Raw genomic sequence first — 18434 nt, forward strand, 5'->3', positions numbered from 1 at the left:
ATCGCACTCGTGGCTGTGAAAGGCCGTTTAGTATAGGGCGCGTCTGCTCCGGAGCGCGAGTGTACTCAGAGTTTCGTACGCGAGCGCGTTCTTCACGCCCCAGCTTTTGGAGGGTGCACGAAAAAGGGGTATCGTGCTCCGTCACGTGACCTCTTACCTCCTCATCACGAAAGCGAAGAAAGAGAAAAGCAGGACGCGGGGCGGCAGCAGAGCAGAGAGTAGAAAAACAGAGTAACGGCAGCACAGGCGAGCGTGTCCAAGCGTCCAAGTGCGGTTTAATAGCTGCTCCAGGGGCACGAAACTCTGAGCGCCGGAGAAGGTGCCATAGAGGCACCGGAGTACCAGCGACATAGTACACCCCGCTCGTTGGATAGATCCGCTAGAACGCGCCCCCCAGGTTTCATTTTTATCTCAATGGAAGGAGGAAGCCCTGCTGCACCAGTGTTCCTCCATCCCGGCTACGTGACACTCTTGCGGCCTCCCGCATTTTAGAGCAAGTCCCAACAGCGCTTCTAGTCTAGCCTCGTCTCCGGGCCTTGTCGGTGTAATACTAACCGCGTGTGGAAGTCGTCCCCACGGTGTCGTTTGAGCATCTCATTATGTTGAATGTCCACGTGAGGACGTCGCACAAGCGTCGTTCTGCACTTACTCTGCTGGTTGAATTGAAAGGGGACCGTGTAGGGTTGCCTGTAGCTAACTCCTCTATGCACCTTTGACAAAGCGAGCCTTTCTTCGGCTTCTTGCGACAGAAGCCCCAAAAGTGCCCCGAGGCCGCTGTCTGAAGCCAACGTTGTCACAGACACGCATTGTTGCGCATTGTTTCCTTCTGGGCATTTCCTATACTGCGAGTATCACGTATACCGTGTGAACCACTTGTGAACTATAAGGGCACCAACTGCTTGCGTATTGAAAGTGCTAAAAGTACTGAGGACGTAAACAGAAGACTTCCACGTGAAAACTGCCGCGCTCTCCTGGAATGCTGCTGAGACGTGGCTCTTTCAAGGAAAGCGTGGTTGTGTGTGTGTAAAAGTACGCGTACGACAGACTGCGCCATCTTTATGTAAGTTACCCTTAATTGGAGACACACCTTTGCTCGCGTATCGTCTTAAATGCGCCTTGTCGGAACCTTGTTTGTTTATCTAGTTTTATTGTTCCATTGGTATACGTCCTGGAAGTCCCGTCATCGAAACAATGCAAACAACGAACCGCACTTCGTAAAGATATGTAAGAACACAGGAGTGTACAATTGCCTCGTTAGGAACAGAATGAGGCTCGTCCCCGCATTGTCTGGGGGTGTCCAAGGTCGTGCTGAAGACTGGGAGGGGGGGGGGCGGGTTCGAATCCTACCACCGGCTGTGCTGTCTCGGGTTTTACTTCGACTTTCCAGACGAATGTCGGCACAGTTCCCCCTGAAGTCGGCCCAGGACGCATACTAACGCACCCCCGTCTCCCACTCCTTCCTGCTGTCCTCTCTCCCTCTGTCCACATCTGTACGCCCCTCATAGCCACAGCTGCTTCGCGGTGCGTGAATTTAAAAAAAAACCGTCCGGGTTCCTAAGTTCATCCCTCCTGTGTGAGCTCCACAATATTTTGAGATATTTCTTGTAGAGGCGATGTGCATGCTATTGTTCGGTGCCAGATATCCGACAGTCTTTAGTATATGCCTTGCTTTGATGGCGTTTGGATACGACGGTGTATGGGGACATTGGGGTAAGACCCGTGTACCAGGCAGATGCTTTCGTACGAGAATGAGATCTCATATAGCGAGATCTGTGGCAGCGGTCAACTGTTTCCTCATGGCCATCCTGTACTTAAGTATTTCAGCAGTGGTCTTGCGTTGCTGCTTCAAGCTGATGTGTTCAGCAGTGTCGCAGGCACCGGTCCGCAACGGAGGATAGGTGACATACCATGCATGTTGGTACATATCAACTTCATTTGTAGCGCTAAAATACGCGGACGAACACATACACAGGCGCTATATTTTCAACATTTACTGACGCGAACTCCGGTACTTAAATGTAGAAAAAAAAAAAAACTGTTCCTTCTTCGTCCAGGCTAGCGACGGCATAGTAGAAACGGCATGCAGTAAAATACTTGTTGAAAGTAGCAAAGTAGCGCCTGTGTATGTGTTCGTTCGAGTATTTTAGCGCTACCGAGGAAGTTGACATCCTATGGCTTTGTTTCCATGACTCCCACGACGCTTGGCTGTGGTGAAGTAGGCGCAAGTCATGCCACTTTTTTTTTCTTTTGCTGGCAGCACCGGTGAGGAAGGTTCTTAAATTGTCAACCTTTGCGTCATCCGTGGACCACGAGTTGTGTTTGCACGCGTATTCTTAGGACATCCACGATTCTGCGTTCCTGCTGTACCGTCACTCACCAGGCCATAACGAAGGGCGATGGGGTTCTCTCCTGCACGAGGCCGTTCCTGGCACTCTCAAGCTCAACATGAAACTGGATGACTTCAGTCGGCACGTCCACATTATATAAAAGCTGCTACATTCCTCCTCGTAGGGGGGGGGGGGGGGGATATATTTATTAGACGAAAGGAAAAAAAAAAAAAAAACGGGAAAGGTCAACCAAACCCTCGTCGGGATCACAGCTAAACATATACTGAAACAGCGATGCTTCTTGCGCTCTTCGGGCGTCAACAAAATCGATTCGCTTAACAACGGCAAGATTAAATTAAGAATCATCGCAGCGTAAGCTTTCATATCGCTGAAACTCTAGAACGAGCTATAATGTGCACAATTTTAACGAACTCTCGCATCCACTTGTAGTGTGCCGTTTAACGATGCGTGAAAGCTGAAGAAGTGTTGCAGAACTTTCGCGAAGGTTTCTTGGCATCACATTCCTTTCTTTCCCCTCCCCCCCCCCCCCCCTCTCTCTCTGCTCCGTTAACAAGATGTTGAACTTTCCTGGTACTGCAGGATGTCGCCAAATCTAGTTTGTATCGAACGTATATCGGCCAAAGCACGAGAACTAGTAAATATGAATAGAAAAACTCATCCGTGTGGGGGCTCGTACCGCAATCATTGCAACGTCTTGACGAATTCTGCTGCGGCTCGTCTGCTCAGCGGATTTCGGTGCAGACGGATCCGGATAATGTAACACCGTTCGAAGAATGCGGGTCTCCTGTAATGTGGTCTCTTCTAAAGGAAAAATGCCTCAATGCTCAAAATTTTTTGTAGACCTCTATAATATCCATCCCTATGTACGTATCTGCGCTATTTGCATTGCGTTCTTGTTACGTTTGTTTCATTATTGTTTGTCGCTTTATTATGTATCCACTAGGGATGGGACGAATTCAGAATTTTCTGAATCCGAATCCAATGAAGGTTCTGCCAATCCACGAATCTTACGAATCTCGAACCTTTCGAATCCGTTCTTTAGAAAGAGTTTAAAAAGTCTAGAAAAAAAAAACTTGTACTGAAAGGTGTGAAGCAGAATATGATACCTTTGTTTAATGAAAAACAAATTAAATAATAGATCAATGTTTCAGGAGAAAATATACCCATAGAGTTCTTCATAAGCTTAATTTATTTAACATGTTGTTCATCGACTACAAGAAATACATAAACTTTCGAGTCTGAATTATTTCCATAAAACTAAGCAACAATCAAAATCAAAACAATGTTACTTTTAAACTTGTATTGTAGCAGTTCCTGCCTGAACTCTTTCAGCGGACTCCGGAGGAGTCAATTTGAAAAAGAAACCAACAAACGTGGTTGGAGGATTCGAAGGACTCGATTCGCCGTTTTGAGCACTCGAATCCCTGCCTAGGATTCGCGGATTCGGTTGGCACATCCCTAGTATCCACGCTCTGCTTTTTGTCGTATTCTCATGACGTCTCAGTTGCAAAACAACATGATGGCGCGCCAAACAGTACACGCGTAACAGGAACGACGAGAAGGGGGGACAAGCGCACCCCATACTGCTCTCTCAGTTGCTCTTGTATATTCGCAGCCCCTATGTAATGTCTGTAACCACGTACTCCTGTGAGTGATGTAAACAATGCATTAGTTACCTTTACACTGTTAAATACTCGTGCGTTGAGCTGTGTTGCTTGAGACACTTGGAATCTAGTTCGCGCAAGAACAAGAATTTGTTCTGTCACACTGAAGCTTTAAACCTATAGCAACACGGTGTGTCTTGTCGAAACGTTTTGACGGCTTTCATGCCGTTTGTTCCTTTAATTCCTTTGTGTAGTATAACGCTTTTGGTTGTTGCTCCTGTATAAGTGAACTTGGCCCGACATATACATCGATACTTTGTCGAAGCATTCAAAACGCTATACTATGTACACTACGGTTGCCTCCCGGTGCAGAATCATACACAGCAAGCGGAAACATTTGCCTTCGACGTGTTTGCGACGTAATCAAAAAGGCGCAGGGCAAATATGTTTTCCAGCCCCTTTCTCTTTTGTTTGTTCTCTCTCACCCTCAGTGACTCTCGCTAGATCGACTTGTGTCGATATTGCAGTTAAAATTCGTCGCATGGCTCCTTTGTTGCCCTTGTGAGTGAAATCTCCAATCTTGAAAGAAGGTAGACTCTAGAAGCTCTCCGTCTTTCTGCCTGTTGTCACCCGTCAGCCAAAATGCAACTCTTCTTCTCTCTATGAGAGAGAGAGAGAAAACATTGCTGGCGAGCTTGAAGAGTTCCAGACTGCGTCACAGACACATCGTTCGATCTGTCACGGTTTCTTTGTCTGTTTTTCTCTCTACTCTCTGCTTGCGTAGCTAGGAGGGGTCGAAGTGTTTGATCTGTAGGCGTTAGAGCACGCTTGTACTTCGTCTCAAAAGCCTTTGAGGATGCGTCTGTATTAGTTCGAATAGGAAGGATATGAGGTGGAGGGTGAGGTGGAGGAGGACATCTAGACGTGGAACCACCGCCACCACACACACACACGCACACACTCCCCCCCCCTGTCGGAAAGCTATAAGCTTTTCGAGTTCAGAGCATGAACCGCAATAAAAATAAATAATAAGTAAAGTATAATATACTATAAGTAATAAGTAAATAATAAAAAGAAAATTGGCGCTGAACTTTTATGACAGTTATATGTTAATAAAAATAGTCAAAGTGAATCAGCTAGGCAAGCAACAATCGCAAAAAAGCAATAAGAAACGCATGTCAGCGGGAGTGACTGTTCCTAATGGCTAAAGTGAGCTTGCACAGTTCGTCAAAATCGAGGGCGGAGTTTGTACAGCAACATCTCATCCGGCTCGATGTTGAGCTGCGACCTGTACTTTGTTTAAATCGACGCCATCGCAGTAAGCCGAGCTTGCATAAGTATCTAAACAACGCAAGCATGGACGACACAAGCCTCCAACGCGCAAGAACCAATGGAATTCAAATAACTGAGGGAAAAGGGTGCTGTCGTCCGGACTCTAACCTAGGACCACGCTGGCATGGTGTAACGGGCGGAGCATCCTTTACCGGAAATCGGGAGGTTCCAGGTTCGAGTCTTGGCGTCAGCACCGTTTTCCTGAGTTATTTCAACCACATAAGCTTGTCGTGGGAAGGAGAATACTCAAGGGCTTGTACTTGCCTGGCAATGCTGCCCACAATTGACTTCAGCGGAAACTGTTGCTTCCCTTTTTGATGTTCCCCAGCCTCCCGCGTCTTTTAGTTTGGGAAGCACTGCCCTAAAGGACTGAAATCCCTCATTTTTTTCTCTCGGACTATAGCTTACCGTTATGAGCCCAATCCGGCGATAACAGAAACGCACACACACATACATTGGGTGATGATGAGGTGGGTGGTTCACCGCCGCGGAGGCGGTACCCTGCCCTATTGCGCATTGGGAACGGATGAGGGGATGATGATGGGGAGAGCACTTTCAGAGAGCCGTCACAAGTACTCCGCAAGAAGCCGAAGGCCTTGCATCTGGTGGGCAGCGTTCGACCACGGTCCGATGATCTTCGCGTGGTAGAACGGCCGCTTGTGAATACGTTGCATAGCACCTTCCATCAGTGCACGCTCGTGGTGATATTGCCCACAAGCCAGGATGACGTGGCAGAGGTCGCCGTGCACTGGGGCAGAGGGAAGACGAGGTGGAGACGAGACGGTGTTAAAAGGCAAGTGTAAAGGCAAGACCATGGAGGGGCACTGGGAGCCATGCACTGTCGTCACCACGAAACGCGGAACGCTAGGCTTTAGCTGAGCAATCACCGGGCGGACCTTGCAGTGCTTGCGTCTCCAGATCTGCGATACGAGCGGGTGCCGCCGATGATGGGATAAAAGGAAGGCGGAGGAAAAGTCGGCAGGTCCCACCGTAGCGAAGAACGTCCAACGGTGTCTCCTTCGCTTCAGCAGTAACTGCTCGTGTCTCTGCTGTTCGGGGGGCGCCAAGGCACACACGAAGGCTTCGCGCCAGGAGGCACTGCAACCTATGGTCTAAAGATGTCGGGAGGCCATTTAGCACCGGCAAACTATACTCGAGGGACCCTCGAGCCAAAGCACCGTGGAAGGCCAACAGAGCTCGTGTCACTGCCCCATCTCACGCCTGTCAAGCGACGGATCACCGCTATCCAACGGTGGATCTTGATCTCCAAGCTTGCAATGTGCTTCCGCCAAGAGAGCCCAGCATCAACAGTAAAACCGAGGAACCTATGGTGAGACACGTGCTTCAATGTATGCCAGCAACCGAAAGCTGAAAGGGCCGCATTTTCCGCCTCGTAAAAGGGAAAATTACTGTCTTTTCCGTCGATGTCCCAACCCACCAGTGACAGGTACTGCTGGATAGCGTCGAGAGCGAGTTGGAGGCGTCGCTGGATGTCAGGACGGGATTTGCGCTGGTCCAGAGACAGATGTCATCAGCATAGATGGATATAGCCACTTTCCTGCCGACGCAACCTCGAAGACCAGCCATAACAATGTTAAATAAGATGGTGTTCAGAATGCTCCCATGGGGCACCCCATGGGCCAACGTGACAAGGTCTGTATCTCCCTGGCTTGTGCGGACGAACAGTTCCCGCCCACGGAGAAAATCAGTAAGCCATGAGAGTGCTCTGGAAGGTAGGGCGGCATCAACAAGGCCATGGAGGGCAGAAGCGTGGCTGACGCCCACTTGACATCGAGGAAGGCTGCCAGCACAGTCTTCTTGTGCACCATTGCCTCTTCTACAGAAGTGATTAAATCGAGAACCGAATCTATTGCTGCACTGTGCCGACGAAAGCCTGACATTTCTTGCGGGAAAACGCAGCGATGTTCGAGCCGGCGATAAGGAAATTCTTTCTGATGTTTATATAATATCTAGCAAGAACATATAATACGTCTCATAAATCTTCCTCTCTCTGTGCTTCCTGATTTCAACTTATTCACTTTTTAATGTTTCCAGTGCCTTCCCTGTCACATAAGGAAACACATCTCCGCACTGTTATTCTGCTAAAGGGCAAGGCTTCGTATGTATCGATCACAGTTGAGCTTCACAAAGCAGCCAAATGATTGAGTCTTCCAGCAAGCTTCGTTCAAACTCACAGCCCCCGAACTCCCACATATTGGCTTCCTGTGAAAGAGGATTTCCCCTAATTAATTCCTAGGACTTTGTCGAATGGTTCCTGATAACCGGACGAAATTGCTTTCCTAGCGTTCGAAAGGGCGCCGCTCCCTGCAAGTACCTCGATAGAAAGCTCCACTACAATTTTCTGTGATGAGCAAGTTTTATAGAACAGCTGAATCGCTATACGGGGGTGGTACGTGCTGTCATCGCTGTAGCCGTGTAGCTATCATCGTTGTATGCGGGTGGAATGTGCTGTCGTCGCTACATGCGGGTGGTATATCCAGTTTTTTTTTTTCATGTTATGGACCACGTGTGTACCTACATACACGATAGGGCAACGAATTGCAATAATTCGGGTCCTGCAGTACGCGAATTATTACGGTAAATTATTGTCGTTTCTGTTTCACGTATTCTAAGTGTGCGATATACGTTTCTGGTACTGGTACCTGCTATATTTCCGGTATAATACCGTTGCCGTTTCTGTTACCGTTTCTATTACCTTTCCCTGGCGGTGACTGCTGGACGTCGTTCTGTAGACATCCAGGCGAAATCACTCCACTCTAGTCTCGCTATGTAAATTTCGTCCGGAAGTTTGTCGTCTGGGCGGAATCGAGCGATGACTCAAAACCTTTCCAAAAGTGGATAATCGATTGTTCATACAGGCACGCCGTTCTGCGAGACATTTTTAGCGCACCATTGACCTCGTTCCTCCCTCCCCAAGTTTCTGCGCTGTAAACGTGCACATTTGAGATGTTAAGTTGGTGGGCCGTACTCTTGTCGATGGCGCCGTCGTTTATCGTCGATAGCGAAAAGTGCGGACGACGACTTGTACGCAAACTGCTGCGGGACACGGATAAGCCATATATGTCAGTGCGTGTTTTTAATGGGTGCGTTCAGTAGGCGCCCCTGAGCGCGAGTGTTTCAGACTCCACTCACTTAACGCGACACAAGCGCTCCTCGCGCACCCGAGAGTGAGAGACTCCATGACGCTTTTCGAAGCAGACGACAAGCGCCCGGGTGCTCGAGATTTTCCGTGACGTACTTCCTGTTCAGCGGTGGCCGGACGACCTTCGAAGTGTGGGTTCGGAAGCAAAATGCGGGCTTTCTATGTTACCCAATGCTCCGATTTCAGTAAACTGTAATATTATTATAACTGTTATCATACTTTTGTATTAGTGAACAACCTCCACGCGGATATCGGCGGTTATTCGCGGGAAATGCGGTGCTTGGATGCAGACATCTTCGCGCCATGCAGCCGTCTTCACATTAAACACTTTTTATGACGTCGGTTACAAATTCCCATCTTATCCATTTCATTCGCTGTTACAAGAAGTCTTCACAACCGTAGTCGTCTCTTCCAACGTTACTATAGGTTCAAACTAAGCCAACGTGTCCTTCGCCTGTGCACTGCATGAGCAGACAACAAGAAGCAGCATCAGCGAGCGAGCAGTGTAGCACTCCAAAGTTGCTTTTCACTGTTTAGTGGCCGCTCCGCGGGTGTGTCGTACCCCTCGGACGATCGAACCCAAGCAGTGCAGTCTGTTCGAACTTCAGGTGCACGGGGCAGGAGCCTTTTCAATGAAGCAGTTCCTTCCTCCTCTCCCCGCACCTTCCGTGCGCTCTTCTTTGCGACAATCAAGCAGACGGGGCTGAAGCGGAATTTTTACTAATTTCGTAAGACTACTTCTGTTGCGATACTATGCATAGTTTTTATTGAGTATGTGGTTATCCGTGGAGGACTTAATATTTCTTTAAAAAAAATAGTGAGGTTCGCTTGGCAATTTTCAAAGTTCAATTGAAAAAAATAATTTTTCCTCAATTAAAAGTTGTCCAAAGCCTTCTTAAATGGAGGCAAAAGTTTCCAGAAGGTAACTGCCCAAAGTCCCACAATCCTCCGGCGGGTACGTCGCCAGTTAGAATTTTTTATCACTTTAGGTGCTGGTTTTAGTGCTCATCCTATCTGTGGCGCAGTAATATTTTGAGAGCTGACGGACTACATTTCTTTTCCTTCTTAAGTTGAACACGACTTTAAGTGCGTTGTCCTTTGGTCATTTATCCTAATCGCGCTTATTTGGCTTAAAGGAATTCGCTCAAATTTTTTTTTTTTTTTTTCTGTTCACGAAATAGCCAGATATAGCTGTCTGTCGAAATTCAAAGAAAGCAATTTCTAAATATATTGTTGCTCTTATTTCTGTTCGTCAGAAATTACAAACGGTCTTCGTTCTCGCAAGTACGATTTCATGGGCGGTCGCATACTTTACGTAACCGCGAGGTGAAAGGCATCGATTTAAATGCACCTAAACGCATCAAAATATATCTGCACAATACGTCTTTTCCCCTTCCCATTTTGTCGTAAAACTGTCCTTCCTTCTTCGCCTTCCTGACGCAGCATGGCCTGATGAGAGCAGCTGCGCAACTTGTTTCCTGCTTGTAGCATCGTAAAAGTCAATCTCGCCTCGATTTCCAAAGCCGTCTAGCCACCCCGAGCACCCCTCCTCAACGACGTAAATTGTCTGCGACAAACCCGCTACAGCAGCAGCGGTCGAAAAGTCTCTGCATTGTTGTACAGGGTGGTATTTTTTTAATTTTTGTTCTTTACAGACCTTTTATAAAAAAGTTACGAGAGCAGCATACATGCTATTTTTGCGGTTCAGTTATACGGCGAGGTGGACAACCTCTCGAATGGAGCATGTGACGACTAATTACCTGAAATTTATTCATGAACTTTTTAATTAGGGGCTTTGAGGCAAAAGTGAGATAGCAGAATTGGGTGAACAATTCTCGTTGAAAGCCATTAAAGTCCTGAACCGAATACGTACGTTCAAATATCCATCGCCGAATTTCGCTATGCAAATGAACGGACCAGTGGCGTAGACAGAGCGGTGGGGGGTTTCGGGGGTTCAAAAGCCGACCCCCCCCCCCCGAAATTGTACCTTTGGTAATGTATTTTGGAGAGGGAAAAAAGTAAATCCTCTCCCCCCATAAATATTTTCCTGGCTACGCTACTGGAGCGGACTTCGACACCGCACGTCTCAGGAGCGCATGACTTTCGCCGTTGTAGTATAGGGATGGAACGATATCGATATTCTTATCGATATTTTATGCCTGCGATGTTATCGATACTTTTAAAATATCGATATGTATCGATAAAAATATCGATTGAAAACTCTCTCCAAACGATCGATATGAATATCGATATTACATCGATATAGATGTCGATATGCTTGCTGAGAGAAATACCAGTAGTTCGGCGGCTTCTGCGCGCGGACAGGGTTATGAAAAAAGGAGCGTGTCAACGAGTTTACCAAACTTTTGACGGCTTTTTCCCTCTCTCCCTCTTAATTTGGTTTTGCAGCATGATGCCGATATTTCCTGTAAAGATGCGATGCACATTAGGGAAAAACGTTGTTAGTTTCTAAACGTTCGTGGATCGTCCGGGGCTGCATTTCTTGCCGTCCACCACCGTCTGTGCACCAAAGTCATGATGACGTTTCTCGTGTAGAGATCTATTCGCAAATATCCACTCCTCCAGGAACGAAGAAGGATGTAGGCGAGCTGCATGGTGCGGATTCGTAGAAGGCGACATCCTATGCACTCGCATAAATTCTTGCACTAATTGTTCCCCTAGCTTTCTGACACGATAATTGAGGACGTATCCTCATTGGTCCCCGTAATGCACGTTGTTCGTCGCCGTCTTCACCCAACACCTCCTAGATAGAAGGCCTGCGCACTGCCCAAATCACGGCGGCTTGCGTGAGCTTTGTGAGCTGCTTCGAGCTTTTCTCTTGTTCGCGCTTTCATTGACGTCATAGCAGCATCCACAGCGGGCCTTCGTGTGTGACGCTGTGTCACGTGTGGCGCAGGCCTGGTGCTATCTAGGAGGTGTTGTTCCACCACGTGCTTCAGCGGTAATACGCATGGAAGATAATAGTTTTAGTAGAACGTACGCTATCGCGTTTGCGTACGTATGGGATAGCGTTGATGGTTCTGCGCACGCCCATAACAAACAGATAGCTTCGCGCAGTGCGCATAACCACCAACGCTATCTGTTATACGTACGCTATCGTCTTTGCGTACGTAAGGAATGACGTGGTGGTTCTGCGCAATGCGCGAAGCTCTCTATGTAATGCGCGTGCGCAGAATCACCAACGCTATTTCTTACGTACGCAAAGGCCATAGTGTACGATGCACTAAAACTCATTAATAAAACAAGGGCAACTTTTTTAAATTGTGCACGTCATGGCGGTGACGGCTTTTCAAACATCGATATATCGATAAAATATCGCTATAGATATAGGTGATTTATCGATATCTCAATCCATTCTATCGATTATTTTTTACGATTTTGATATTTATCGATGTCGAAAATTCCGATATTTTTGCATCACTACGTCGCCGTATTCCCGCCTGGGCTGTAACGCGGTAATGTAAAAAAAAAAAAATGTAATCGGAGCAGATTTACACCTAAGGTGCGTCAGCCTATTTGTGTGGCGACACACTGCACGTGCCACAGGGTATGGGACTGCGGATAATTGCGGACGCCGTAAAGCGGTTGATCTGGCCAGCAGATCAGCACCTCTACACTCAAATCATCTCTGCCGCTCCAAGACACGTGGCACTCTGACGTAGAATGAGCGCGGTCATCCCTGTCTGCTCAGTTGCATAGCAACATTCAGCGATGGACATTTGGATATTTCAACGTCCTTTCAGGATTTAAAAAAAAAAAAAAGGATAACTTTCAACGAGTTGTCTTCCATTCTGCTATCTCACTTTTGCCCGAAAGCCCGTAGTTAAAGCGTTAACGAATTTTAGGTACTTAGTTATGCAGTAGTTGGGTACGTACTCTCTTTAGAGAGTGTCCGCCGTGCCCTATACCCCACCTGAAAAAAGAAAGAAAACAGTATTTATGCTGGTCTTATAAACACAGCAGTTTCAATGTGTTATCTTTTTTATCAACTCTTTTATATATAAAGACATCTGTTGCGGATAAAGAGAAAACAACACCCTGCATATTGACTTTCTGTAGCACAAAAGATGACAGCGTACACGAAATAAGAGCGAGACGGAATCATTTAAATTTTGGAAACTGTACCTGGAAAGCAGCAAAGGAGTATACCTGTACTCTGACCGTACACCGGACACGACGAATTACTGACAGCGCGGCTTTCTTGGTTGTCTTAGCAACCTCGGTCGCCATGGTGACCGCTGGTGCTCGCGCAAACAGCACATCTCCAAGGGACGCTTATTGGCTGAAGCACTTGTCCCTTTGGCGTAGATCCAATCAGCTCGAAGCTGGTCATGCTCTCATCAATCAAGGAAAAGTCACATGGGGGCGAAACGTGTTTGCGGGGCTCCTGCTCGCAGTTTTCTCTGCATTTACTCCGTCGGAACCTGATGAAAGTTTTACAATGTTCCCCATCCATTTCGCGCGTGCGCAGAAGCACTGAGTCTTCCTTTGGATGTTGACTCCTGTAAAGTCTGCTCCACCTTCGTGCACTGTGTAGCTGATTGACCCGCTAAACAAAGAAATGTCGATACTTTTGCAATAGCTACAGGGAGCTCTAGTGGATCGGAAGATTCTGCGGCGATGAGTAACCTCAATCATCGGCATAATCGAAAATAAAGTTATATAACCGCTATTCATTTGAAGTGGCTGGCGTAACTGCTGGACTGATTGAACTGTAATTTGACAGCGTTCTTTCTCGCGTCATTTGAGTAGAACGCACTAAAAACTCCCTTCTATGTAGGGTTCGGCGTTTACGGGTTTTATTTTTGGAGGAATCGGCGTATGGTTTTCGATGTTTATTGATTTTCACGAAATCTGCGTTTTTCGATTTTTTTCCTGGCGTGTGCATGGTTTTCCCCACAGTTATCGGCGAATAGAAATCACAATGTGATTTCTGCACGATGCTCGTTCAACATGGCGTTGTTCGCTGCGGCGGCGTTTTACGGCTAACCAAAAAGTAAACTGACAGTTTTCACAACCGTCGTATTTCTGTATGGTTTTCTGTTCTGCATCAACAACTTGCTGGCCCTGTGCAGCAATTTATCTCTGTCATGTCCTGGAATGTCCCTCTGTATTCGGCGTTTTTCGATTAAAACCGAAAACTCGGAAACCTACTTACGTGCCAGTCCTCGATGCGACGTAAGTGAGAATCTGTGCGTGAGCGCAAAAGATAAGCTTCTTGTCTTGCAGAAACGGACGACATAGTTATCGGTTGAATATTTCGGGGGGAATTCTTCAATATAATCGGACGGTGATATCGGTATCGCGATATATCTCTGAAGACCATGCATGCTCAGCTATATTAGTGCTCGTGTACTGAGTAGATCAGTTCGCTTGCTATAATCGCGTTGAAAGTGGATGCTCTGGGGCTTTGACAAACGAGCCCTGTTGGGGGTCCGGTTAGCAGCCTTTTTTCTTTTTTTTCAGCAAAAGAACGAATTTCGCTACTAAGTGAAGTTGCTTGCTGTACGTTGAGCAACATTGAGAAGAGAAGAGGGCAATACGTGGCAGCAGGCACACTGGGCTATAGCAAACGTCTGTGCCTTCTGATCTCACAGTATTCGATAGAATGTAACTGTTTCGAGGCTGGAACGCTCCTCCTTCAACGGCCTTCCCACAACTTACGGTATCACCGTCGAAATAAGGGATGAACCCATTGCAGTGAAAGAGGATGACGTAGCTTCCATTTAACACGAAGTATATATAGGCTATTGGCGCACACGTAAAGAAAGAAATTGCGAACCGCCAATTACGACGAATTTTGCGGAAACCTCTGGAGCTTAACCGTAACAGTTAACGTTCTTTACCTCAACTTCTCTCCCCCCCCCCCTTTTTTTTTTGCTAGCCGGAACGCCTGCGTTATTCCATCTTCGTTTAATGAGCAACAGCGTATTCAATTAGCAGTAAATGACGCACTCTGAAAGCCGAACCCTCTTGGTTGCTTCTCGTTATTTGAATAAAATTATGCGCTCCACGGAGTGAGGGTTCTTATTAATGGTTCGCCTGCTAATCGAATCTAGACCGGGAGGATCTGTCGCTTGATTTCCGTTCTCCTTCCTGCATGCGAGGATTCCCAGGAACTGTCTCTCTCTCTCTCTCTCTCTCTCTCTCTGCCAGGGGGCTCTAACGTCGGAAGACAGGAAGTTTCATTGTTCCGGCTGAAGTTTGTTTCATTTGTTAGAGCATGCTCTGAGACTCTTGCTAAATTGACCTTAGCTTGCAACGTATTTAGATGCTTCTCTCTTTGCGATATTGCACCCGTGGTGTGGGAACAAGCGGGATGGTGATGTTGGATGATGTGACAATATTGTATCGGAGGCTCGTTGAGTGTCCTTGCACAGTTCGATAACGCGGTCTTCTAGTCGAAACTGACCGTAGAAGCCCTTTTTCTTGTGTGTGTGAAAGTATTTTTTTTTTCCACGTGCTCCCAAAAAATCGCGAAATTGTTTCCGCGGATATGCTTTCGGGAACGGGCGCGGTGCATACGGTCGATTGGTGCGGGGTCTAGCGGCACGGAAGCGATCGGAGCCCCGCAAGAAAGAGTTTTCGAGAGCCGGAGTTCTTCCTTTTCACCTTCTGGCAAGTGGGAATGCGCCTGTAATGCCAAAGTCACCGTTGCGCGCGACCAACCACTCCTTCCCCACTCATACATCACGTCATGAATGTCGTCTGCTTCAGCCAGTCGCCGCAGACCATTTCAAACACAGGGTTTCGGTTTCGGTACAGTGAAATATAGTGGCTCCCCATGCGGCTGATGGCAGTTCGTTTCCATAGCTACGGCCGTCGGAAGCACGGTCGTGCGTCGTGACTGGCTCTTGTGAACGGCTCTGGACTGGCACTTTGTTTTGAATGACCCACATATGTGAGGCCGACAACGGCGAGCCCTTCCACCACCACCACCACCACCACCACCACCACCACCACCATTGTTTTGAATGGCGTTGCATGCAGTTGCATGTGATCGCTGTGACGTAGTCATTAAAAATCCGCCAATCGCGACGTACTTAAGGCGGCCGTAGTTATGGAGACAAGCCGCAGCCAGTGGTAGCCACAAAAAGTCTGTTTGAAGTCGTCTCGGGCAATCGGCGGAAACAGACGACATGTCTGCTCTATCTGTGGTTTTGAGCTGGGTTTGCAAAGCACTTTACTGTGTAACTTTACACGTGCGAGGAGAGTTTGGTTGCGCGATTCAGTGTTCCGTATATGCCTATTTATGTGTACGGAGGTGTGGTAACTGACTGACAAAACGTAGCACATGCACAGCAGAGATTTCATCATTTGAACAACGCATTAAAATCAACCTTTTTTTTTCTTGTTTGCAGTGCGGCTTCACGATAGCATTCAAGAGGAAGGATACCACTACTTAATATTTGATTTGTGAGTATGCAGCAACTCTGTTCCTGCTCCAGTGTGTATTGCTTATGAAGAGCATTATGGGCACCTGACACCATCGCTCAGCAAATATTCACTTCAGCTCACCATACAGGAGTGGAAAATTGATGGTGATGATCAGTGGCATAGCACAGCATAGTCAGGTTTTGGGGATTCAACCCCCCTCCCCCCTTTCTTGGTAGTGCATTTGGGAGAGGGAAATTTGGATGAAATCCTCTGAGGTCCCCATAAACACCCCTCCCAAAATATTTTTCTGGTATGCCACTGATAATGGTGTTCATCCTCATCGTCGTCAATAGTTCTCCATACTGTTAAATTGAAATGCTGTGCACTTAATTCTTTCAAAAGAAACCCATTTTCTGCACACTGGGACTTTTGTCTTTGGTTGACAACATGAAGCCATTCTGATTGTGCTTTGCAGGGTTACAGGAGGTGAACTATTTGAAGACATAGTAGCCAGGGAATACTACAGTGAAGCAGATGCTAGGTACGCTTCCTTCCTTCCTTGTGGTTTTTCTCATTTTCCTGTTCCCGTGGGACTCAACAGAAAATGCTGAAACACTTGAAACATTTTAAAGGGACATTGGAAAGGAAGGGAATTGCTCATTGATAGCATTGTTCACTTTCTTTTGCCAGCCACTGCATTCAGCAAATTTTGGAGAGTGTGAACCACTGCCATCAGAATAATGTGGTCCACAGAGATCTTAAGGTGCGTTGTGACATGATCCTTCCTTCTTTGACCCCCAGATTGAAAAAGGTCTGCACTCAGTGCAACAAAAGAACAACCAACCAAACTAAAGTCCATCCAATGCTTGAAATGAATAAAGCAAAAGTCAGGATGAAATTTGTCACCTCATCTGAGGCCACATTCTATTACCTTTGACTTCTCATGTCAGTCGAAGACTTGGTGTCTTGTCTTTCTTTTATTGCATTGAGCATAAACTGCAATTATGTGAGCATAATTGGCATTTCCTGCCTCTACTCATGCTCATTTTTTGTTCAGTTAATGTTTCGTGCTATTTGAGAGGTGGTCTGAGCACCACTCATAAGTACTCAGACTGTTGCTGCCTTGTTGACAAGTTAAGTTAGTTACAACTTACAAGTAACTACTTTGCAGTTACCTGTCAGGCCAGGTTTAATCAATGTTTCATGCTTGTTGTGGTACTGTACCTATATATACTGATGATTTGGTAATTTTTTTGCAGAAACTATGGTTTCTGTAGCTCAATGTTGTCCCTAAATTTAAGCTCATCTGATCCTGAACAAGTTCCTGCCAATGTGGGGCATGCAGCATTGGCATCTTTAGGGTGGTTAGGCTGCATCACTGGGGACAAAGCTTCTAGGCGGCTACCAACAGCGCTTAGTATTTGCAGCAACACACACAGGAGCATCTTGTTGTCACCTAGTAAAATGCTCAGAGCAGTTACCTACTCAACTTCAACGCATACCATACACATGCATTCTCCTCTTCCGTGCTAAACACCACATCGCTTTTCACGTATCTCCCCTTTGAAGAATATGTCCCGCACACAATAAATACCTTTTGGCTTCGAGCCAAGCAAGAAAATGTAAACATTTTGTAACTTTCCAAAGATCCGCTGTTTTGTAAAACAATTACTGTAACTAGTTGCTTCTAACAAAGTTAGTTCCCAAGACTGTGCTTGGCCATCCCCAACGAGAAACAGGTTCCTACAGAGCAGCCAAAACAATTTTTATTGTCATTGTGATATCACATCACGCGTGAATTGGTTCTATCACGTGATCTGGCCTGTTGTGATTGGCATGATTTAAATGTGATGAATATTCAAATTCTATATGCAGATTTTCTTGCTCATTATTTGCATTTTGTATGCAAATTTTAATGTAACCACATATTCAGACAAAATTTTAGAAGATAATTCCCCTCCCCAGTTTTGTTAGGTCCGACAAGCTCAAACTTTTAAGGGGAAGGATGAAGAACCTGCGATGTATCACTGCCTTGCACAGTCCTGCTTCTGAGATATTTGCACTTCAGGAGGTACACATGTAGTAGTTATATTGGAACATACTGAAAGATACCACACGCTGCGGTGATTGCCGTCACGGTTGATGTACATTCCTTTTCCCTCTATTATTTTTTATGTGTTTTGTATTTCACTGCTTAGATTTGTGAGGCAGAGTATTTTGCAGTTTATTGCCTTTTTTTGTCTTGAAACTTATCTATGCACTATTTGGCCACTATGGTGTGCTCTATGGTGTCAACTGCAACACTGTTTCTATAGCCTGAAAACCTGTTGTTGGCCAGTAAAGCCAAAGGTGCTGCTGTCAAGTTGGCAGATTTCGGATTGGCTATTGAAGTTCAAGGAGAACAGCAGGCCTGGTATGGTGAGTAGGTTTTAGTATGGCTAAGCAGGTAACAAAAACATACCTTTTGAGCAACTGAAATGACAACGATATCATGCTGGAGGGTGGCTACTTAACAACTGTGGACTGATCTTGTGAAGCTTTCCAAACAATGCCATTCCAAAACACTAACATTTCCCCCCTAAAAGAATT

The 18434-nt window shown here is 46.5% G+C and overlaps 1 protein-coding gene across 3 annotated transcripts in view; it reads left to right on the forward strand.

Annotated features, from left to right (window-relative positions):
- Positions 1 to 18434, forward strand: part of LOC135368583 (calcium/calmodulin-dependent protein kinase type II alpha chain-like) — a 106862-nt gene that overhangs the window by 60820 nt on the left and 27608 nt on the right. For all 3 annotated transcript variants that reach the window (XM_064601968.1, XM_064601966.1, XM_064601967.1), the window contains exons 4-7: positions 15830 to 15884; positions 16321 to 16386; positions 16536 to 16608; positions 18161 to 18263. In XM_064601968.1, the coding sequence (XP_064458038.1) occupies positions 15830 to 15884; positions 16321 to 16386; positions 16536 to 16608; positions 18161 to 18263 (297 nt within the window). The remainder of the gene's footprint in view (positions 1 to 15829; positions 15885 to 16320; positions 16387 to 16535; positions 16609 to 18160; positions 18264 to 18434) is intronic.

The sequence above is a fragment of the Ornithodoros turicata genome, chromosome 9 (assembly GCF_037126465.1).
Source record: "Ornithodoros turicata isolate Travis chromosome 9, ASM3712646v1, whole genome shotgun sequence".
Classification (NCBI taxonomy): Eukaryota; Metazoa; Arthropoda; class Arachnida; order Ixodida; family Argasidae; genus Ornithodoros; species Ornithodoros turicata.